General features: G+C 42.6%; 2 protein-coding genes across 2 annotated transcripts in view; one reads left to right on the forward strand and one right to left on the reverse strand.

The window, feature by feature from the left end:
• Nucleotides 1-380: 380 nt before the first annotated feature.
• Nucleotides 381-16,732, forward strand: map2k4b (mitogen-activated protein kinase kinase 4b). Its single transcript, XM_037754460.1, is given in 14 exon segments — nt 381-561; nt 2,943-2,978; nt 5,064-5,096; nt 6,201-6,327; nt 7,845-8,019; nt 8,267-8,386; nt 9,399-9,518; nt 9,616-9,667; nt 9,951-10,078; nt 10,747-10,824; nt 10,927-11,046; nt 11,048-11,076; nt 11,363-11,408; nt 12,502-16,732. Coding segments are annotated over 14 exon segments (1,275 nt in total). The 5' UTR covers nt 381-464; the 3' UTR covers nt 12,616-16,732.
• myocd (myocardin) overlaps nt 16,733-19,544 on the reverse strand; it is a 28,736-nt gene continuing 25,924 nt past the window's right edge. Inside the window, 1 exon segment of the mRNA XM_037755793.1 lies at nt 16,733-19,426. Coding sequence (XP_037611721.1) covers nt 18,810-19,426 — 617 coding nt within the window. The 3' untranslated portion in view covers nt 16,733-18,809.

The raw sequence follows: 19,544 nt of genomic DNA on the forward strand, positions 1-19,544 counted from the left end.
GGTATCATGTAAATACAATTTAAAACACTACTATGCTTAGCTGTGGGATTCAAACAACACAGAAAGTGTGAGTCAGTATCAGGAGGGCCTGTGTACTACAGCAACACAGGAACAACGGAGATTAAAGGAGCACACACACGTTTAGGTTCAGGATTTTGTTTAACCACATCAAATAAAAGTGTGACATTTAGTTGAAACAGTATAGACAATAGAACGCAGGATGTGATTAGATACAGAGGGAGGTAGACTATGTACCGAGTGAAATATGTCAAACATCGCGTTGTGAAGTCGGGATAGCTGTATTTCCGACAGGCCTTGAAGGCAGCAGCGACACAGACGTGGCCGTGGTGCAGCTGCTGCGTTCAAGTGACGCAGTGTCCCGTGTGGAGCAGGCAGAGCAGAGAGGACGAACTTTGTCTCTCTGCATCGCAGCCTGAGCGCTGCTGACGGGATCACACACAACAATGGCGACTCCCAGACCTGACAGCAACTCCAACAGCAACATTACAGGATCCACGTCGCACCACTTCCACCAGCAGACACAGAGCAGCAGCATGCAAGGTACACCACCACGGCCTTTAGTCCACATTCTCTCGGTTTCTACTGAACACTCTGGAGTTGGGAGGAAAAGGTAGCTTGTTGTAGCTTCCCACAAATAGAAAACCCCCATAGTCAAGCTGTAGTCAATGGACACAGACTAATTAGAACGTTCCGGTCAAGAGTTTCAAAGTAAGATCCGCGTTGTTGTCCACAGGACATGCTATTAAGATTAATTGTTTATGTTTAGAAATGTGAACACGTTAATTTAAGATATTAGAATGTTCTGCTCATGTAAACTTATAATGCAGACATTAGATTGCTTCTATGAAGTGTTGTAAATTGAGCTGGCAATTTAAGATTCTTAATATGTATTAATAAATGCATTGGGCCTTTTGTGGATGAGGACTATCAATCCTATATAGAAGTTCATTCACCATTTTCCTTCAATTAGTGGCATGTTGTCAACAAATACTGGACAGTAGTCTACAGTTTGGTGTTCAGGCACTAGTGTTACATGAGATACACATAGTCAATCTAAATCTAAATAGTTGAATATGCACACCATGCAACTCTTGCTTCGTATTCAACTTTTGTTTTATTCTGAATCCAGCACTGTGATGATTACACGACTGTAGTGTTGTTAGCTGGTTGTCAAACTATGCGCTTTTATTATGAAGGCCGGATTGCGCAGTTTCCGCTGACGCTTCGCTTCCTTAGCCTAGCTTGAATGATCTCTCTGTAGCTCCACGGCTAGCAGGTTAGCAGAGATGTTGCTCTGCTCAACACACACACACACTGAAGTGTTCTCATTCCTTCAGTCTGACAGGAGGACTCTCATTAGAAACAGAAATATGAATCACACATGGGAGTCATCGTGTAGATGCATTCAATGAATGATATAGTGAGCAGCAGCAGGCTGCTAACTCACTAGTAGCAGCAGTAAGGCCTACACTGAGGTGTTCCTCTCTGAGCCAGCCAGGCAACAGGCCACTCTCTGGATGCACCGCTGGCTGTGAGTCTGTGGCAAACACATGACACACACAATACAGATACAGTAGGATCTAGTCATTACAACTATCATTCTCTAAAGTTGTTGATGAACTTGCTACAGTCGTCTGATTCAGTCTCAGAGGTTATCCTCGTTTAGTGAGTTGTTGGCGTTAATGTGAGTTCAGCCCGTCAGATGATGTGATCAGCTCAGTCCTCAACACTACTACTGCTGGACTGAGACAACATGTCTGTTACCGTCATCTGATTCTATATGATGACTCCCATGTGTGATCAATGTTTCTGTTTCTAATGAGAGTCCTCCTGTCAGACTGAAGGAATGAGAACACTTCAGTGTGTGTGTGTGTGTGTTGAGCAGAGCAACATCTCTGCTAACCTGCTAGCCGTGGAGCTACAGAGAGATCATTCAAGCTAGGCTAAAGAAGCGAAGTGTCAGCGGAAACTGCGCAAATCCGCCTTCAAAATAAAAGCGTATAGTTTGACAACCAGCTAACAACACTACAGTCGTGTAATCATCACATTGCTGGATTCAGAATAAAACAAAAGTTGAATACGAAGCAAGAGTTGCATGGTGTGCATATTCAACTATTTAGATTAATATGTACTATGTGTATCTCATGTAACACTAGTGCCTCAACACCAAACTGTAGCCTACTGTCCAGTATTTGTCGACAACATGCCACTAATTGAAGGAAAATGGTGAATGAACTTCTATATATGATTGTTAGTGGTCATCCACAAAAGGCCCAATGCATGTATTAATACATATTAAGAATTTAAAATTGCCAGCTCAATTTACAACACTTCATAGAACCAATCTAATGTCTGCATTTTAAGTTTACATGAGCAGAACATTATAAAACCTTAAACTAACGTTTTCACATTTCTAAACATAAACAACTAAATATTAATAGCATGTCCTGTGGACAACAACGCGGATCTTACTGTGAGAATCTTGACCGGAACGTTCTAATTATTCTGTGATATGAGGTTCAGTCTGTACATTTCAACCTGACGTAGCCTAACTGTCAGCTTGTGAGTCGTCACTCCAAATCCATCAGTGTTATCAGACGGTTACAGTGCTTTTTGACTATTTCATTCAAACCTTCTCAAAAGAATGCTTTAAGCTACATCAAGGTTTGTATGCAATCCCACCTAGCATACATCATCCACTGTGTGACCGTGTCTGAAGAGGACAGTAACGGTAGAGCAGTGAGGCAGCGACGGATGTGTCCGATAATGGATGTGTTGATGCTAGCTGCTGGATAACATTGATTAGTTTTAGCAGCCGTAATCTAATAGCAGCAGTGCAGTCATGTATCCAGTGGTCAACACATGTGTTTCTTACTCTGTGGCAGATATCTAGTATCAAATGTTTTATCTAAACCTTACAGAAACCAACACCTGCTGGAGATGTCAAAATGAAACAGGTATTATCACACTTCTTTTACTAGGTTGTAGTCTGCTGTTGGGGGGTTATGTGTGTACACTGTGTTTGATCAGGACATCTTGGCAAAGGGATTCCTTCAAATGTTCCCCCTATCCACCTTCCTCTGTTGATCATCTTTTTCTGTTTGTTTGAACATTTCCTTATTATATTTTGATCCATTTATCTGCATGTATTTAATCCAGTTTCAATATTAGAATGACCTTAGACACAGTAGACAGACTCCATAATGTATGGAGTCAGATCGGTCTCAATATTAATGAATACACATACTGGAGAAGGATTCACAAATGTGTTTTGGGATTTATATATAAATAACTTCACAAAAATATTTTTCAGTGCAAACAAAAATAGTTATCGTTGTATATAAATATATAAAAAGAACATAAAAAACACACATAAAAAAATAAGGTTCACAAATATATTTCTGATACACACATATTTCTTGTTTGAAAAATTGTAGTAATAGAAATCCACAATATATATGTATGTAAACGTATTTGAATTTAAATGTTACAACATCCAAATATGTTTTTGATGAAAATTGCAATCTGTTGAATCTGCATTTACAAACTTGTCATGTGTGAACTTCACTGCATCTGTGTGTGGGTGAGGCACCCCTGACATGCACCGATCCACAAATGCAAATTTGTGGATTTCTATTACATTTATTTTAAACAAGAAATATTTGTGTGTGCAGCTAACTATTTTTGTGTGCATTGAAAAATATTTTTGTGGAGAGAGTCATTTATATTTATATCACAAAATACATTTGTGATTCCTTGTGTGTGCATTAACTAATATTGAGACTGATCTGACTCCATAATGATGAGACACTGCATCAAGCAACCCTGTCTGGGAGGGTTTTCCTCAGCAGCACGGATATCACAATGTGGCTGTTGTGTGTAGTGACACATGCTGATTCTTAGCGGTATGCTACTGTTAACTTATGGTGTGCCGCTGCTGTTCTACTGGCTATGGCATATACCGAATGTCAGTCATGTTCTGCTGGTGAACACCACGTCCTGTTGGCCGGGATGTGACGGTGAGGACATTTTCCCACCGGTTAATAAACTTGTGACGATACCAATTTTCAGTTACCAATTACACCGGACACACAGAAAAGATGGCGGTCAATATCTGTAGAGCGCTTACTTTGATTTGTAACGTTGGATAACTGTGTGTCTGGCGTCTCCAACAAACATTTTAACTGTATCAATTTAAAGATATTCTAAAGTAAAAGGCCCATATTTGTACCTTGAAATAGCTACATTTCTGAATACTTGAGGAGGTGCTATGAAAACACATTGCTCTATAATTCCTGACAATGATTAATATATTTGACTTCAGGACAGCTCTGACTACGTACATGCTGAAAATAAAACATTTTTATTGTAACAATTTAAATATTTTCCAAAGTAAAAGTCCCTAAAAGTGTATGCTTCATCTTTTCCCCATTATCTAGTGTTAAAAAAAGCTAACAAAAATCACAATAAATGGTAATATCGAATTGCAATTACTTAATATCGCTATACTTAAAAATTGCGAAACATATCCAACCAGCACCCAGGTATCGTGATGGTATGGAATCGGGAGATAAGCATATCGTCCCAGCCCTAATTTGCACTTGTCTTACGTCAGATGAGCAGCAGCAGCAGCAGCGTACCAATGGTCAGCAGTGATATACCACTTAGAATTGACATAAGCCACTAAATCCAGAGTGGAAAACCAATTGGCCTCTTTTCGATCGCGGCGTCACCCATTTTTACTGTTTGACGTGAAATAGTAAAAGTCCTAACTGCAGTGTGTAGCAGAGCAGTCAAATAGTCATTTTAATACATTCTACTATTGGGCTAGTATTAACTAAACCTATTACTATTACTCATTCCACTGAGAATACAATGGAACCACATCAAGTTCCAGGCACAGCTGCATGTTAGTGCACTGAACCACACCCACCAAACTATGGTGCTTCTTTCACCATTCAGCATTGGCACTGTTGAGTACTGACCCACACACATAGACGAGCCCGAAGAAAATGTAGTAAAATGTTTTCTCTTTACTTCAGGGTTTCAGATAAGCCTGTCTGGAGTGTCCCAAAGTAAGCAAAAGACTTGCACACAAAGCTCACCGACCTCTACTCTTTGTGGGTACACCTCAGTAGTCTACAGTGGTTTCCTTTCCTCGCTGACTTTCTCTGAGCCGTGTTTCTGTTCAATCATTGGCTGCTGAATAGTGATCGGTCAGCGCTGTCGTTGTGTTTATCATGCTCATATTTAATTGGATAGAACAGATGGAAGGAAGCCACTGTATCCTATTGAACCAGCCTGTGTGGTGCTCTGGTAGTTGGGGAGTCTGTCCACTGTTCACTGCTATTAACGGTCACAAATGCAGTTCCGGCCGGGAGAGATTAATTTGCACCAGGGCTTAAAGGTTAAGGGATCTGTTTGCACTCAGGAGCTGGATGAACGGGGCATGGCAAAGACAACTTAACACTTAACCTCAGCACATGGCATAGAAGCCAGTCTAATCGCCAGCTACATTCTTGAGATGCATCCTGATATACACATCCAGGTGACAGCCACTGGCCACTGGTCTTAAATTGGAATCAAGTGCTATGTAAGTGTTGGGTCACTTTGATATCTTGAGGGAACTGTTCATGTTTTGGACAGGGATTTCCAACATCAGTATCCTGCAGTAAGACTCCTTTTGGCTCTATCGCAGCAACAACAATTCCAATAACTTGAATAAATATTTGATTGGGATGTAAAGGTATCTTCTACAGCTAAAGGAACTGGTGCAGTATCTGAGTATTGGGAACCCCTGTTCATCTGGACACTTTGCTTGTGTTCAAAATGCATTTTGTGCTTCCTCTGATCTCCAGAAGAGCTTGAGATAATCCAGAGATCATAGACTGTATCTTAAAATCATGTTGATGCCACAACAGTATTCTCCTCACCATCCTCAACTGACCTATTAGACAGGTTTAATTGTACAAAGCACAATAACATGCTGGTACCTGGGTCATATGAAAGTTTTGCGGCATGAATTTCTTAATATTGCTTATTGCACTCGTGGTTTATCTCAAGTGTATAGAGACAGAGGTTAATGTGAGATCACACTGTGTGTACCAGCTGGCTGAACCCACAGTGTGGTGTGCATGTTGTAGGAATCTGGACCGGTTTCTCTCTCTTTGTCCTGCCAGGTAAACGTAAAGCTCTGAAGCTGAATTTCGCCAACCCTCCAGTGAAACCAGCCTCCAGGCTCCCGCTCCATCCGACGCTCCATCCGACACTCCATCCAACGCCACCCTCTTTCCAGAACCCTCACATGTGAGTAGAGACGGCTGATGATGGGTTCTGTGTTGTTTTATATCATACATCCTGTGTTTCAGCAGGTCCTAGGAGCAAGCAAGTCCTCTCAAATTGCTGAAAGTGATGATGATTCTTTATTATTTTATTGTTTACAGTAACAGCTGGCTTCAATAAGGAAATAATGAAAACCAGATTTTCAGTTAGTCTTTAAAAACATCGTCCCAATGCAGCTGCACAGCTGAGGGGACGAGGACAAATCTAAAGACTGCGATAACAAGATATTAATAATGATAAGGAACATTCATATTTGTAGGCAACTCAATAGGGAGGTGAAGTCCCGCCCCTTCTGATGGACCACCATGTGACCTTATTTTGTTAAAAATATGAACGGTAGTCAACGGAGAGAGAGAAATATTATTTTGATCCCGTTTGAATTACTCCATGAATCACACACATGATGTCTGTCCATTTAAAACATAATTTTTCAACTCCAGAAAGTGTCAGTTTGTCGTAGTATCATTTAGTTTAGTGTGAAACCGCTCAGTGAACTACATCTCTCATCTCTCACAACATACGTCACCAACACTAGCTAGCTAGCTAACTTATGTTCCACACACAGATGAACCATTATCTGATGAAATGATGTGTTTTATCAGAGACTCCTGGTCTTTATATCAGTCAGGAAGAGAAAGAAGGATCAGACGTGTTGCTGGTGTGAGTTCATCCCAGTAGGAAACACTCAGACATGGTAGCTTCAGAGAGAGAGACGTCCCTAACACACTGTTGGGTGTGTCGTCTTTCTAATGACGTATTTTCACAGTCTGATTTACAACAAACTGAGACTTTCTGGACTTACAAAATGATGTTTTAAATGAACAAACATCCTCTGTGTGATTCATGGAGCAATTCAAACAGGATCAAAAAAATATTTCTCTCTCTCCGTAGACTACCGTTCATAGGAAGGGAAATAACTCTGGATTCAGCTATTAGTGTGTTTTACAACTTTTAGGACCTAATGATTTAAATAAGGACTATTAGAGTGTTCATACTGGGGAGTTGATTCACCTCAAAAAACTTTATCTGCTGAGTTACAGACGTCTCTTTTCCAATGTTAGTCTATGGAAAAAGTGTTTTTGGTGATGGACACGGAAGTTGTCGTACCACCATTTGGCCACTACAAAAATTAGCTTCAACGCCCGGCGCTCTTCCTGACGGCTTGGTTGAAATATTTGGAGGCAGGAAGTTATCCACAGCAGCTTCTGTGATTGGCCTTTGTACTTTCAAATTATCTCCCTCCCAAATTCCACTCCCATCAAAGAGTCCAATAACATAAGAAAGCTCAGATCACAAAGCCACATCATGGAACCTTTAAATGTTTCACAAGGTTGGGGATTACTGATTAAATATTGATCATATCCACATTAATCTAAAATGCATGTTCCTCTACCTCCTCCTTTCCCTTCCTGTGGCCTCCACTCTGTCTGATATGTTACCTTGTTCAATCCTGTCTCATCCCGTCCTCTGTCCTCCTCCAGAGAGCGTATGAGGACACACAGTATCGAGTCGTCGGGGAAGCTGAAGATCTCTCCGGAGCAGCATTGTGACTTCACAGCAGAAGATCTGAGAGACCTTGGGGAGATTGGCCGCGGGGCGTACGGCTCCGTCAACAAGATGGTCCACAAACCCACGGGTCAGATCATGGCTGTCAAGGTGACCTGCTGATGAACTCTCCCACTGATAGACACACATCACCTGAGTTTACCTCATCCAGACCAGCAATCAATCAGTTCAAAACACAGATGCTTACTGTTGCCCTCAAGGCCAGTTTCTACTTCTGTTTCCTGGACATGATATTTCACTCATTTAAGATTCTCATGTGACGCATGGCACTGTGTGATTTTGATCATCACCAGTAGATGGTAAGAATAAACTGTAAATGTGTGTTTGTGTGTCTCAGAGGATTCGCTCCACTGTGGATGAGAAGGAGCAGAAGCAGCTGCTGATGGATCTGGACGTGGTGATGAGGAGTAGTGACTGTCCCTACATTGTTCAGTTCTACGGCGCTCTCTTCAGAGAGGTCCGTCTCAGGCTACCATCACACACACACTTTCTTTTTAGACTGTTCACATTCATGTTTGAAGTGAGTGAGTTTGAAGGGACATTAGTGTGAACAGAGCTCTGCCCTGAAACGCGTCACATGCAACCAATAACATCACACACACACACACACACACACACACACACACACACACACGGAGGACTGCCGTCCGACGGCCTGTTGATCTGAAATACTCACTGGAGTTGTTGAAGCTTAGTGACTGCCAGACTCCATCAACATATTGCTCAATTTAAAGGATCTGGGTTCCCCGTTACACACACAATACTCCCAAATCACAATGGATGACTTAGTATGACTCCTAAAGAAAGACCTTTCATTTCGGCTGATGTTTAACTTGAACAGCTCTTCTGTGAACTAAGTTAAATAAACTAAAATAAGATGTGTGACGTTAACACCGCCAATCAGCACGACCACACAATTTCTAATGTGATTTCATTAAATCAGAGTTCTGCTATATGAAACATGACATTTATCAGAAGAACTGAGTGAATTGTGAAAAGTATGTTTGATGAGTTAATTTACATTTTAAATGGCTGACGAGGCAAAACTTCCTACTGTCGGAGCAAATCCTCCGTTGACATATTGTTACATTTAACCGATATGAGTGTTCTCACAGCGGTCGCATGGCCAATGATCGGAAATGTATCAGATTTAGGACCACATCTGTAAGAGGCCCAGATGTGATTTCTGTGTCCACACTACTCTGGACTCATGGACTATCAGATCTGTGGCACATGAGAGCCAAAAAAAATTGGATTTGGGCCACATTTGCTTGAAATGTGAATGCAGCCTAAAACTCACTGACCTCAAAAGCATCGCATCCTGTTTGAGTCCTGTCTATGACCACGCTTTGCCTTTTAATGTTGACTGTGTCTACTTTATGTAGCAGCACATCTATGGAATGTAATATTGTATTGATAATCAGTGATCTGCGTCAGTTGTCTTTCTAACCTCTGACTCTTTGTTTCAGGGGGACTGTTGGATTTGTATGGAACTTATGGCTACCTCATTAGACAAATTCTACAAATATGTATATTGTGCATTAGATGACGTCATTCCAGAGGAAATATTAGGCAAAATAACATTAGCGGTGAGTGGGTGATTAGCTTTTTTTTTTTATACATTTTGATTTCATACCATGCATATGATGGAAACAGAAGTGATGTGTTTTATTTTGTCTTCAACAGACCGTTAAAGCACTGAACCACTTAAAAGAAAACTTGAAAATAATTCACAGAGGTAAGTCTTATTCTTATATCATCTGTAACAAAAAAAAAGATTAAAATTCTGATCCAATATTTATGGAATATTGAGTACACGCCTTGTTATTAAAGATAGAACTCTTAGTACAAAAATAAAATGTTTTTTAAAGGTATTTAATGTAAGCACAAAATATTGGCTTTTATCAATTCAAATGTGTTATATTGGTACTTGCATTCAAAACCTTGGATCAATTCTGTTAATGTTCAGTATGAACATTAGTCAGGACTCAGTATGAAAGTGTCTCTTTCTGTCATTCTAGACATCAAACCTTCCAACATTCTAATGGACCGAACGGGTAATATCAAGCTGTGTGACTTTGGCATCAGCGGTCAGCTGGTGGACTCCATAGCCAAGACCAGAGACGCAGGCTGCAGGCCTTACATGGCGGTAAGCATGGAGATGACAGCTGAATGCATCAGGCAGACATTCAGATATCAGGATTCTGACTCAGTGAAAGCCAAATGATTTCCTTTTGGTCACTTCTACACACTGTAAAATGTAAAATATGTGTAAAATATCCATCATCGACTGAGAATTAGCATGCTTTTATGTTCTGCCATAAAATGTTTCACCCCTTCTGTACAACAGGAACGTAACATCAAATGCAGACAGATCATCTTATGCAACTTTGCTGAGCTGCAAAACATTAAAGCAGCAGTGGGTAGAAATGGAGCGAATATGATTTAAAAAAAGTTATTTTTATAAAACGGTCACTATATCCTGACAGATAGATAGATAGATAGATAGATAGATAGATAGATAGGAAAACAACCAATCAGAGCTGACCTGCAGTCTGCCGTTCAGCTTCCGTCTCTGAGCAGCTGTCAGTCACTTGCAAACTCCGACCAAACGGTCAAACTAGGCAGCAAAATGTTCTCAGAATCATCTTGTAGTGTACTGTTTAGCTGTAAAATGAGAAAGATTGTGACCCGGCAGCCATGTTGAGATCTGTTTAAGGCCCTGCTCAGTTTTTGACCGTGACATTTGACCTCCCCACAGAAGGAGGAAAGTCTCCTGTAGGTCGACTGAAGTATGGTTTCTTGTGTGTGTTTCAGCCTGAGAGGATAGACCCCAGTGCTTCCAGACAAGGCTACGATGTCCGATCTGATGTGTGGAGCTTGGGGATCACCCTGGTAAGACAAATAACGGCGTCAGCTTTAACATGAAATCAGACCTTTTATAATGTCTGAGCTTTGAATGGACAGAGCTGTTACAGTTTGTGTGTTTGCTTTCAGTACGAGCTGGCCACAGGAAGGTTCCCGTACCCCAAGTGGAATAGTGTTTTTGATCAGCTGACACAGGTGGTGAAAGGTGAACCCCCCCACCTCAGCAACTCAGAGGAGAGGCAGTTCTCCCCCCAAGTTCATCAACTTTGTTAACCTATGGTAAGCACCATTCCACCAGCCATACATCCAGGCTGATCTGTGATCAGTGTGTGAAGTACACCACTTCATTCATTACTGAAAACATTTTAAAACAACTGAGCGTCAAAGCTCTTTCTTGGCATTTTGGCTTTTGGCCAGAGCTTTCAATCACATCTCCTGGTCTTCATTAGTGGATGGAGTCCGAGCAAACAGCATTCGCTAATGAAGACCTTGAAAAGCAGTTTTAAGTCTGCTACTGAATACTTGTATCTGCTGATGGAGATGTTTTTTTGCTCTTCCTGTCCAGCCTTACGAAGGATGAATCAAAACGGCCAAAGTACAGGGAGCTGCTGGTGAGTACACGGACGTTCTTTGTGCACTCGACTCATAAATCAGATCAGGAGGACGAGCATGTGTTATGAGTCTTAATGGGGCTGTCCATGGTTCTGAAAAAGGTTGAGAATTGATTTTGATGTAACCTGACAAATTAATACTACTTTACAGAATGTATTATAGAGATGTAACACAGTTTGTGTAACCACTGGACAGGGAGAGAGACAGTGGGCAGAGAGAGACAGCAGGCCTAGAGAGAGAGACAGCGGCCCTAGAGAGAGAGACAGCGGGCCTAGAGAGAGAGACAGCGGGCCTAGAGAGAGAGGCAGCGGGCCTAGAAAGAGAGACAGCGGGCCTAGAGAGAGAGAGAGACAGTGGGCGCAGAGAGAGACAGCGGGCCTAGAGAGAGAGAGACAGCGGGCCTAGAGAGAGAGACAGTGGGCAGAGAGAGAGACAGCGGGCCTAGAGAGAGAGAGAGACAGCGGGCGCAGAGAGAGACAGCGGGCCTAGAGAGAGAGAGAGACAGTGGGCGCAGAGAGAGACAGCGGGCCTAGAGAGAGAGACAGCGGGCCTAGAGAGAGAGACAGTGGGCAGAGAGAGAGACAGTGGGCGCAGAGAGAGACAGCGGGCCTAGAGAGAGAGACAGTGGGCAGAGAGAGAGACAGCAGGCCTAGAGAGAGAGACAGTGGGCAGAGAGAGACAGCGGGCCTAGAGAGAGAGACAGTGGGCAGAGAGAGACAGCGGGCCTAGAGAGAGAGACAGTGGGCAGAGAGAGACAGCGGGCCTAGAGAGAGAGACAGCGGGCCTAGAGAGAGACAGTGGGCAGAGAGAGACAGCGGGCCTAGAGAGAGAGACAGTGGGCAGAGAGAGACAGCGGGCCTAGAGAGAGAGACAGTGGGCAGAGAGAGACAGCGGGCCTAGAGAGAGAGACAGCGGGCCTAGAGAGAGAGACAGCGGGCCTAGAGAGAGAGAGACAGACCTCTGAAATGTGTGTTTGTGTTAAATACATGTAGAATCATATTCTGTTAACAGCCATAATTAGCTGTCTATCTCAGGAGATGTTGTTCCTCAATGTCCCACATCAGCCTGAAGCTCCCTGTGTCTGTCCTCCAGAAAGATTCCTTCATCCTGATGTATGAAGAGCGCTACGTGGACGTCGCCAGTTACGTATGTCGCATCCTGGATCAGTTCCCCACCTCTCCCATCTCTCCTATGTACGTGGACTGATGGAGTTAGGCTGGGGAGTTGTGGGGTTGGGGGGACACTAAGCTTTGTGATGCAACGCTTGACATCTTACCCCACGGAGTTACGTAGGATCACTTGTTTATTCACACGTTCCAAAGAAAAAAGGAACTAAGTCCAAATTGCCCGGTGCAATGAGATGAGTATTGTTAACCCTTCCACCTCCCGTCACCTCCTTTTAAAGTAAATGTAAGATATCATCACCCATCTTCAGCCAGAAAAACTTGAAGACATTGTCTTCGTAAAAATGCAATGCATCTTTTTATGTGGGGACAAACGAATAGAGTATACAGACAGTATATGGTGTATATATATATACTTGAAATCGTACAAAAATACAGTATCTACCAAATAAAACAGTGACACTCACATTGACGTATGTGAGTGTCACCTATTGGACTGTACATTGTGGACTGTATGTATGCGTATGTGTTTTCACCTCTGAACTGGTGACATGTACAGATGTATGCTGACAGACCTGCTGTCCAAACACACCTCTCACAGTTTGTTGTGGGAACCTTCACTCATGGTAAATGAAGGAGTATGCAAAAGTGATTCTCTGGAGAGCTCATGGATTCGGTAGCGTGGCTTTACTTCTGTCTTTTTTTTTGTTTTGTTTTTTCCAATATGCAATCTGTGAGAGTTTGTCCTGACACATGATTGGGACATTTTCTCACATCCATAGTTTGTACCTTTCATATATTATCATTACAGATCAGTCACAGAGCTAAGCATCTAGTTCTCTAAAAGAGAAATCCCTAAACCCAGATGATCAATCCTAGCCCTTTGCTGCAGGTCATCCCATCCCCCCCCCCCCCCGCCTTTCCTGTTTCTCTCCAAGCTGTCGCTATCCAATAAAGCAGCAATGCCAAAAAAAACTCCTCCTACACTGCTATCACCAGATGATGTGATGAACCTGGACACATCATCAGTGATGTTACCTGGACACATCATCAGTGATGTTACCTGGGGTCATCTGGGGTATTTCGGGTCTTTCAACAATCAGACATCCTCACCCAGGCAACCCAGCCAGGGTGATGGAGTCCCGGCTTGTGTCCAGGTAGAACTACCCCCCCCCCCACGGCTCTCCTCTCCTGATCCACAGCCCCCCTTGACGCAACGTCTGCTGCATCGGTAGCCAACTTGATGGTCCCTTCTCCTACTGGCCCCTGTTATGCCCAGCATGTTACAGGCCCTCCAAACCCTCTGCACCACCTCGATGGGCCCACACCTCGCTCGCCCCCCGTTGCTCCGGCATTCTTCCACCAGCTCAGTGTACTTTGCTCTCTTCCTCTTGTTTTTCTGTAATCAGTGTAGCATGAAAACATGGTGGACTTAGTAAGCTAGCTAACTAACTTTTGATTTGATTAATTAAACCTTTATTTAACCAGGTAGTACTCATTGAGATTAAGAGTCTCTTCTGCAAGAGAGACCTGGCCAAGACAGCAGCATTTAAACATACATTCAAGTTTCAGACGCCACAACATAAAAGAAATGCAAAATAAATACATAGCATAATGTCATACAGAACACATTACAATCAAGTGTTTGAAGCAACGTTAAAGTGGAAACATTCAGAAACACAGACAGCTCCTGATTGACTCTGCTTCTTGGTCTTTCACTAATGTTTTAAATTCATACGTTCATGCTAGATCCATTTAACTAGCAGACAGCTGGCTAGTTAGCTAGCTCACAATAAAGAAGAGGCGAACAGCGGGCTGGTGACCGGCGGCAGCGCTGGGCCTAACAGTCCCTTCCACCTCACCCCTCCACTGCTCCGGAGAAGGACAAGCTACGTAGCTAACGAGCCAGCTGTCCATCTCTGGAGCTTCACAGTCGTATAGTTAAGGTTAGTCGTCGACCTCGAATGGTTAAGGTGAGGATAGGTCATTGGGCCGCGAGTCTCGTGAGAGTGTTTGCACATTTTGCTGCTTGCTTCTAGACACAAGCCACACTTTACGGCCCCACTGTTGTCACCATAACAACTAACAATAAATCACCATTCTATTTTACACTAGTCAAATGAGCACGGAAAACAGTCCGCTGTCTGTTCTACTCGTGTTCTATTTCTGTGGTTGCGAGCGAACGACCTGAGTTTTTCAGAGGTCATCGGTGAGTTCTCTTTCAGAAGAACGGATGTTTAGCTCTGTCACTCCAACATAATAATATGCACAAACTGGGGCTAATTCATTGCTTCACTGCCTGATGTAAAGTTCCTTTAGGACATCCTGTCCACTGATGTAAATGTGTGTGTATATAGGACATCTAATCTGCTGTTCCTGGCCGGTTCTGCTCTACCGTTAAGGCTCGTTCAAATCAAACAGTGAGGAGATGTGGCTGCAGAATGATGGTGTGTCTGTATGTTTCAGTTTGAGAATGAGTCCTGATGCTCCTCAGCAGCCTGCCATAGCACTGTACAGTTCAACTACTCATCCACACTGATCACAGATCCACCATGCTGCCATGTTTAGGCAAAACAGTAGTGACTACATCTTTAAAAGTCCTGGCGAGTGTTTCCTGTCGAGATGATGACACCCGTAATTGCTGCTAAATGACAAAATGTCCACTTCTGCACCAACCACACAGCTGTCAGGAGAGGAGGGAGATCTCTCCTCACATGGTTACTGCGCTTTGACCCTTAAGGTCACCGTGGACTCAGCATGTTCCTCTGTGACTCGGCATGTCTCTCTGGCCTGCACTGATGATAGAATGTTTCCCATACGCCAAACCGCGTATTACCCTCGGGATGCATCTCCGTAGCCTGAAACACGTTCCCTCGCCGGTCCTCCTCCACCGGTCCTCCTCCACCAGCGCTGCTGTATTGCAGTTTACCGTACCAGGACAAGTGAAGGGGAGGCTGCAACCTGAGACTATCGAGATTCACCCGCCGTCAGAAAGAACGTCACACAACTTGGAGTTAGCTACTTAACCAAACTGTTTGATGGATGGTGGTCCTTCCAAACTGGGACACTGTAGAGACTTGTAATAAAGTACTTTAATGGATAAAGATGGCATTATTTACATTTTCTTTTTTGTCAACAAATCCCATTAATATTGCCAGCTTTATCTGTCAGCAGAGCAAATACTAATAATGTAAAGTAATTTAATGTGACACGGCCTATACAATAATAAGGCAAGAGGTATACAGTGACTTCAGATCAGCTGGGTGACGTTTTATGAGTCTGTTGAGTATTACTGTTATTGTTATGCTTTAAGCTCAATGCGAAAAAAAATACATATGTCCTCAACATTGATCGACTTTGCTATTTTTTTGGGCTTTTTTTCATTTAGTTTCATTACATTAAAGAAATTGCCGTACTTAAAGGGCCACTTCAGGGATTTTAGTTGTACTTGTTAAAGTTGGGAGTCTTGCAAGAGAGAAAAACAGAGTGGTCCAAATTGATGCAGCAAAGGCTGCTATATCCTGAGTTTTAGTCCTTCATGGGGTAAGCTTCATGAGAATGTTAGTAATTGTAGTTAATTGTAGTCTAAAGGCCGATGACATCATCAGGGATATTTTCTCAGACTTGACAAAGCTCCTCCAGAACCACAGAAGACATTCTAGAACTGTTTTCAGAGGATGAATAATACTCCCAATGACTGGAGTTCCCCTGTACGTTCTATTTAATACATGTCAGCCATGTTGGAAAATGGCCACCATCATCGGGGTGTTCGGGGTGTTTGGGGTCACTTAGACTTGTTGAATACTTGTGGCTTATTCGGGACGGTAAAACATTACAAGCGAGTTGGTGGAGATGCAGCGTAGACCAGACGTTATTCTCTCTAGTTTAAATGGAGAATCGTGTCAGCTCTGCTTCGCTCCGTTTCTATCTGTAATGTGAAACGGTGAGAAAACCCAGATCTGTTCTTCTCTTCTGGGATACATCTCCACTGGGGAATAGGTATCTCCAGGGTACATGTTGTATAAATTGCAAATGACTAGAATGTTCATATTAGATTATAAGATATTAAGGGCAATGAATATGATATTGTATCTTTATCTTTAAGGGTTACAAATAAACTTCCCATGGAAAATATTGAAAACCTGTATTGTGTGCTTCTTGTGAATCGGACATGAATAAAAAAAACATAACTGCAGAAATGATTTTGCTGTGATAAGTTTATTGCTCTTCTTTCTTTAGTATACAGGGATGCAGGCAAATACTAATAGTAAAGCAAGTCAGTGGCCAAGCAACATGGAAGCTTCTGTCAGATGGGATGTTTGTTTTCCTGAAAAGGGAAAATGATTGTAAAATGAAGCCAACCGTAGATATTCTTACAACAGAGGACAGGAAGTGAAGAATATCAGCTTTGTCGTATATATTGGAGATGGGCGTTCCTAGCCGACATGGAATCATAGAACCAATTTCACAAGTGCAACACTTCATAAGTAACAGGAAATAAGCAATATTTGGTCTAAACAGAACACACAGTGAGACACATGTTTACAGACAGAAATGTAAAAGCAAGAAATGTATTGGAAATATAAAAGTAAAAGTTTGACATTCTGGGAAGTATAATTATTTGCTTTCTTGCCGATAATTAGAAGAGAAGATAATTAGATGAGAAGATGGATCTCAAAGGCATCCGTCTACTCATCGTACTCCTCCCTTTAAGTTTTTACATGTGTCAAAAAAAGACTATTTCTGACCCAAACTAAAAACCTTGGAGGTGTTTTGGGTGTGAAATTCTCTCATTGGTGTAACTACTGTGTGTATAGGCCGGCTCTGGTACATGTGTATGCTGTGTTAATATGCAGTATTCACAGTAAGGATCTGAATATATTACATTTTCCTATTCACAAGTGCTAATAATGGACATTTCATAGGATTCTTTAAAGAGAAGTGATTTAAGAAAGCATAGCTTTTCCAAGTGGTTCCTTCACTTTGTGTCACATTTTTAAGAGAATTGATTTACTAAGAAATGTTCGTGGTCAAAATGGCAGCACTGGACTTTTCCTGTTAAATCAAAGAGCCCCAATCTATCAGAAAGGAATGTCAGTATAAATACAGGATAAAGTATAAATATAAAAAACACAAAATAAATAACTGTGGCCTGGGAATAGAAAGGGTGAAATTTGTAAGGACAAAAAACTACTTAGTAAGAAAAAATAGAGATGAAGTTGTACTTTTCATTAACATTTGTCTGATAAACTGATGTTGTTGACTTATGTTGGAGCTTTCTATATTAATATCTGTCAACGACTTTCAGGGAATAGCAAATACAGTAATACATTGTAAAAGGGAAACGGGTATAAAAAAGATTGTAATAATGTTGCAGATAAGGCAAAGTCTGTCTGCCGATTAAAACCGATAAGACCAAAGGTTTTTCAAAGACATTCGTTTCTCTCCATAATGTCATTCTGTGGATAAATACGCCAAATAGTGAAAATAAAGGTCCTTCAAAGGAATGACAACCATTTCTACACACGTATTCTAAGCTCAAGCAAACTGTGACAAATGTGTATTCAGCGAGAGGTGCACAGTGAGATAACTGTCATATTTACATGATCCGATGAACTGATTTCATAATACACTTGATTTGTGGTTTGTGTCGTCTCCCAACACCACCGACAAAATATGCAGACTTGTCTCCGTCAGTACAGATAGTTCAGATATTTACAAAATGGCCGCACTCAGCAATCCAATTCACCTTGTAATTCCTTTCGATTTTTTTTTTTTTCCAGTAATACAAACATAGACTCAGAAAATATACAATGATTGTCAAGATGTGTCTTCAAGTCTAGGTGGCGTAACACTGATATTTCATGAAGTGTTTGGTATAAAGCACTGTAATCAGGTAATCCATTATCTAGGATATCCTTCATTTCATCCTTCACTGTCATACTTATTTGGCAGTTGTGCGCATCGTTGTCCAAAAAGGACAAAGATCATGTCAAAAAGTATGTAAGGGTATGATGACAACAGTGGAAGTGGAGAGAGTACATCAATATATAATTCTGTAGTTCAACTTCTGACATAGCCGTCAATCTTTGAATGTAGGCTAATGGTCTACTTAATGTCACCTCCCACTCTAGTATATCAAGAGGCACATTCTGGCGCTTGGATTGAAGCCGTTGAGGGTACAAGTCGATAGTTCTTTGGTATGGTCATAGCTGATATCAGCGGTCCGTACAGCTACTCGCTAGCTGGTGTCTTGTGTTTGACGGCATGTTGCTCTCACCAGTGCTCCAGGTGAAGGTCCATGGCAGAGTTCAAGTTAATGTCTGTGACATCCAGGAACTCCGTGTTGAAGATGCTGGGCCCGCTGGGTGGAGCGATACTGAAGGCCGTGGCCGAGCTGGGCGGCGTCAGGTCCAGCCACTCCATCGTCTCCCACGGCGTCTCGCTGAAAGTCATGCTGACCATCCCCTGCACCTCGGAGACGGCGGACACCTTGGTGCTGATGGGTGACAGAGGGGTGTCCATCAGATCTCTGTTGGTCAGAAGTTTGTCCTGTTGGGAATGATGAGGTTGGCGGTGGTGGTTGTGGGGACTGCCGTACCCTTCGCCGTCTCTGTTCCCTTCATCTTCTTGACCCCCATCCTCTGCAGCCATTTTAAGAAGGGCCACCTCCCCCGCCCGGCCAATCGGACCTCCCAGCAAATTCTCCAGGTGGCTCTCGGTGACGTGATTGGCCGCGTGGTTGTAAGGGAGCTGGGTGGGGGACAGGTGTTCGTAGTGTCTGTGGAACCTCGGGATGAGGAGGCCGGGACACCCTGAGGACACAGTAATGTGAGGCACAACTTTGGTTACAGAGGCCCTCTCCCTCTCTTCTCTGGCGTTAGCTGGCATCTCTTGAAGAGAAAGAGGAGAGGAGGGAGGGTCACAGCGGGTACTGGGACCCCATACCAATGTGTTGGAGGGGGGCAATACTGTGATGTCAAACCAATGCACTCGGTGATTTACATGTAG

The sequence above is a fragment of the Sebastes umbrosus genome, chromosome 20 (assembly GCF_015220745.1).
Source record: "Sebastes umbrosus isolate fSebUmb1 chromosome 20, fSebUmb1.pri, whole genome shotgun sequence".
NCBI lineage: Eukaryota > Metazoa > Chordata > Actinopteri > Perciformes > Sebastidae > Sebastes > Sebastes umbrosus.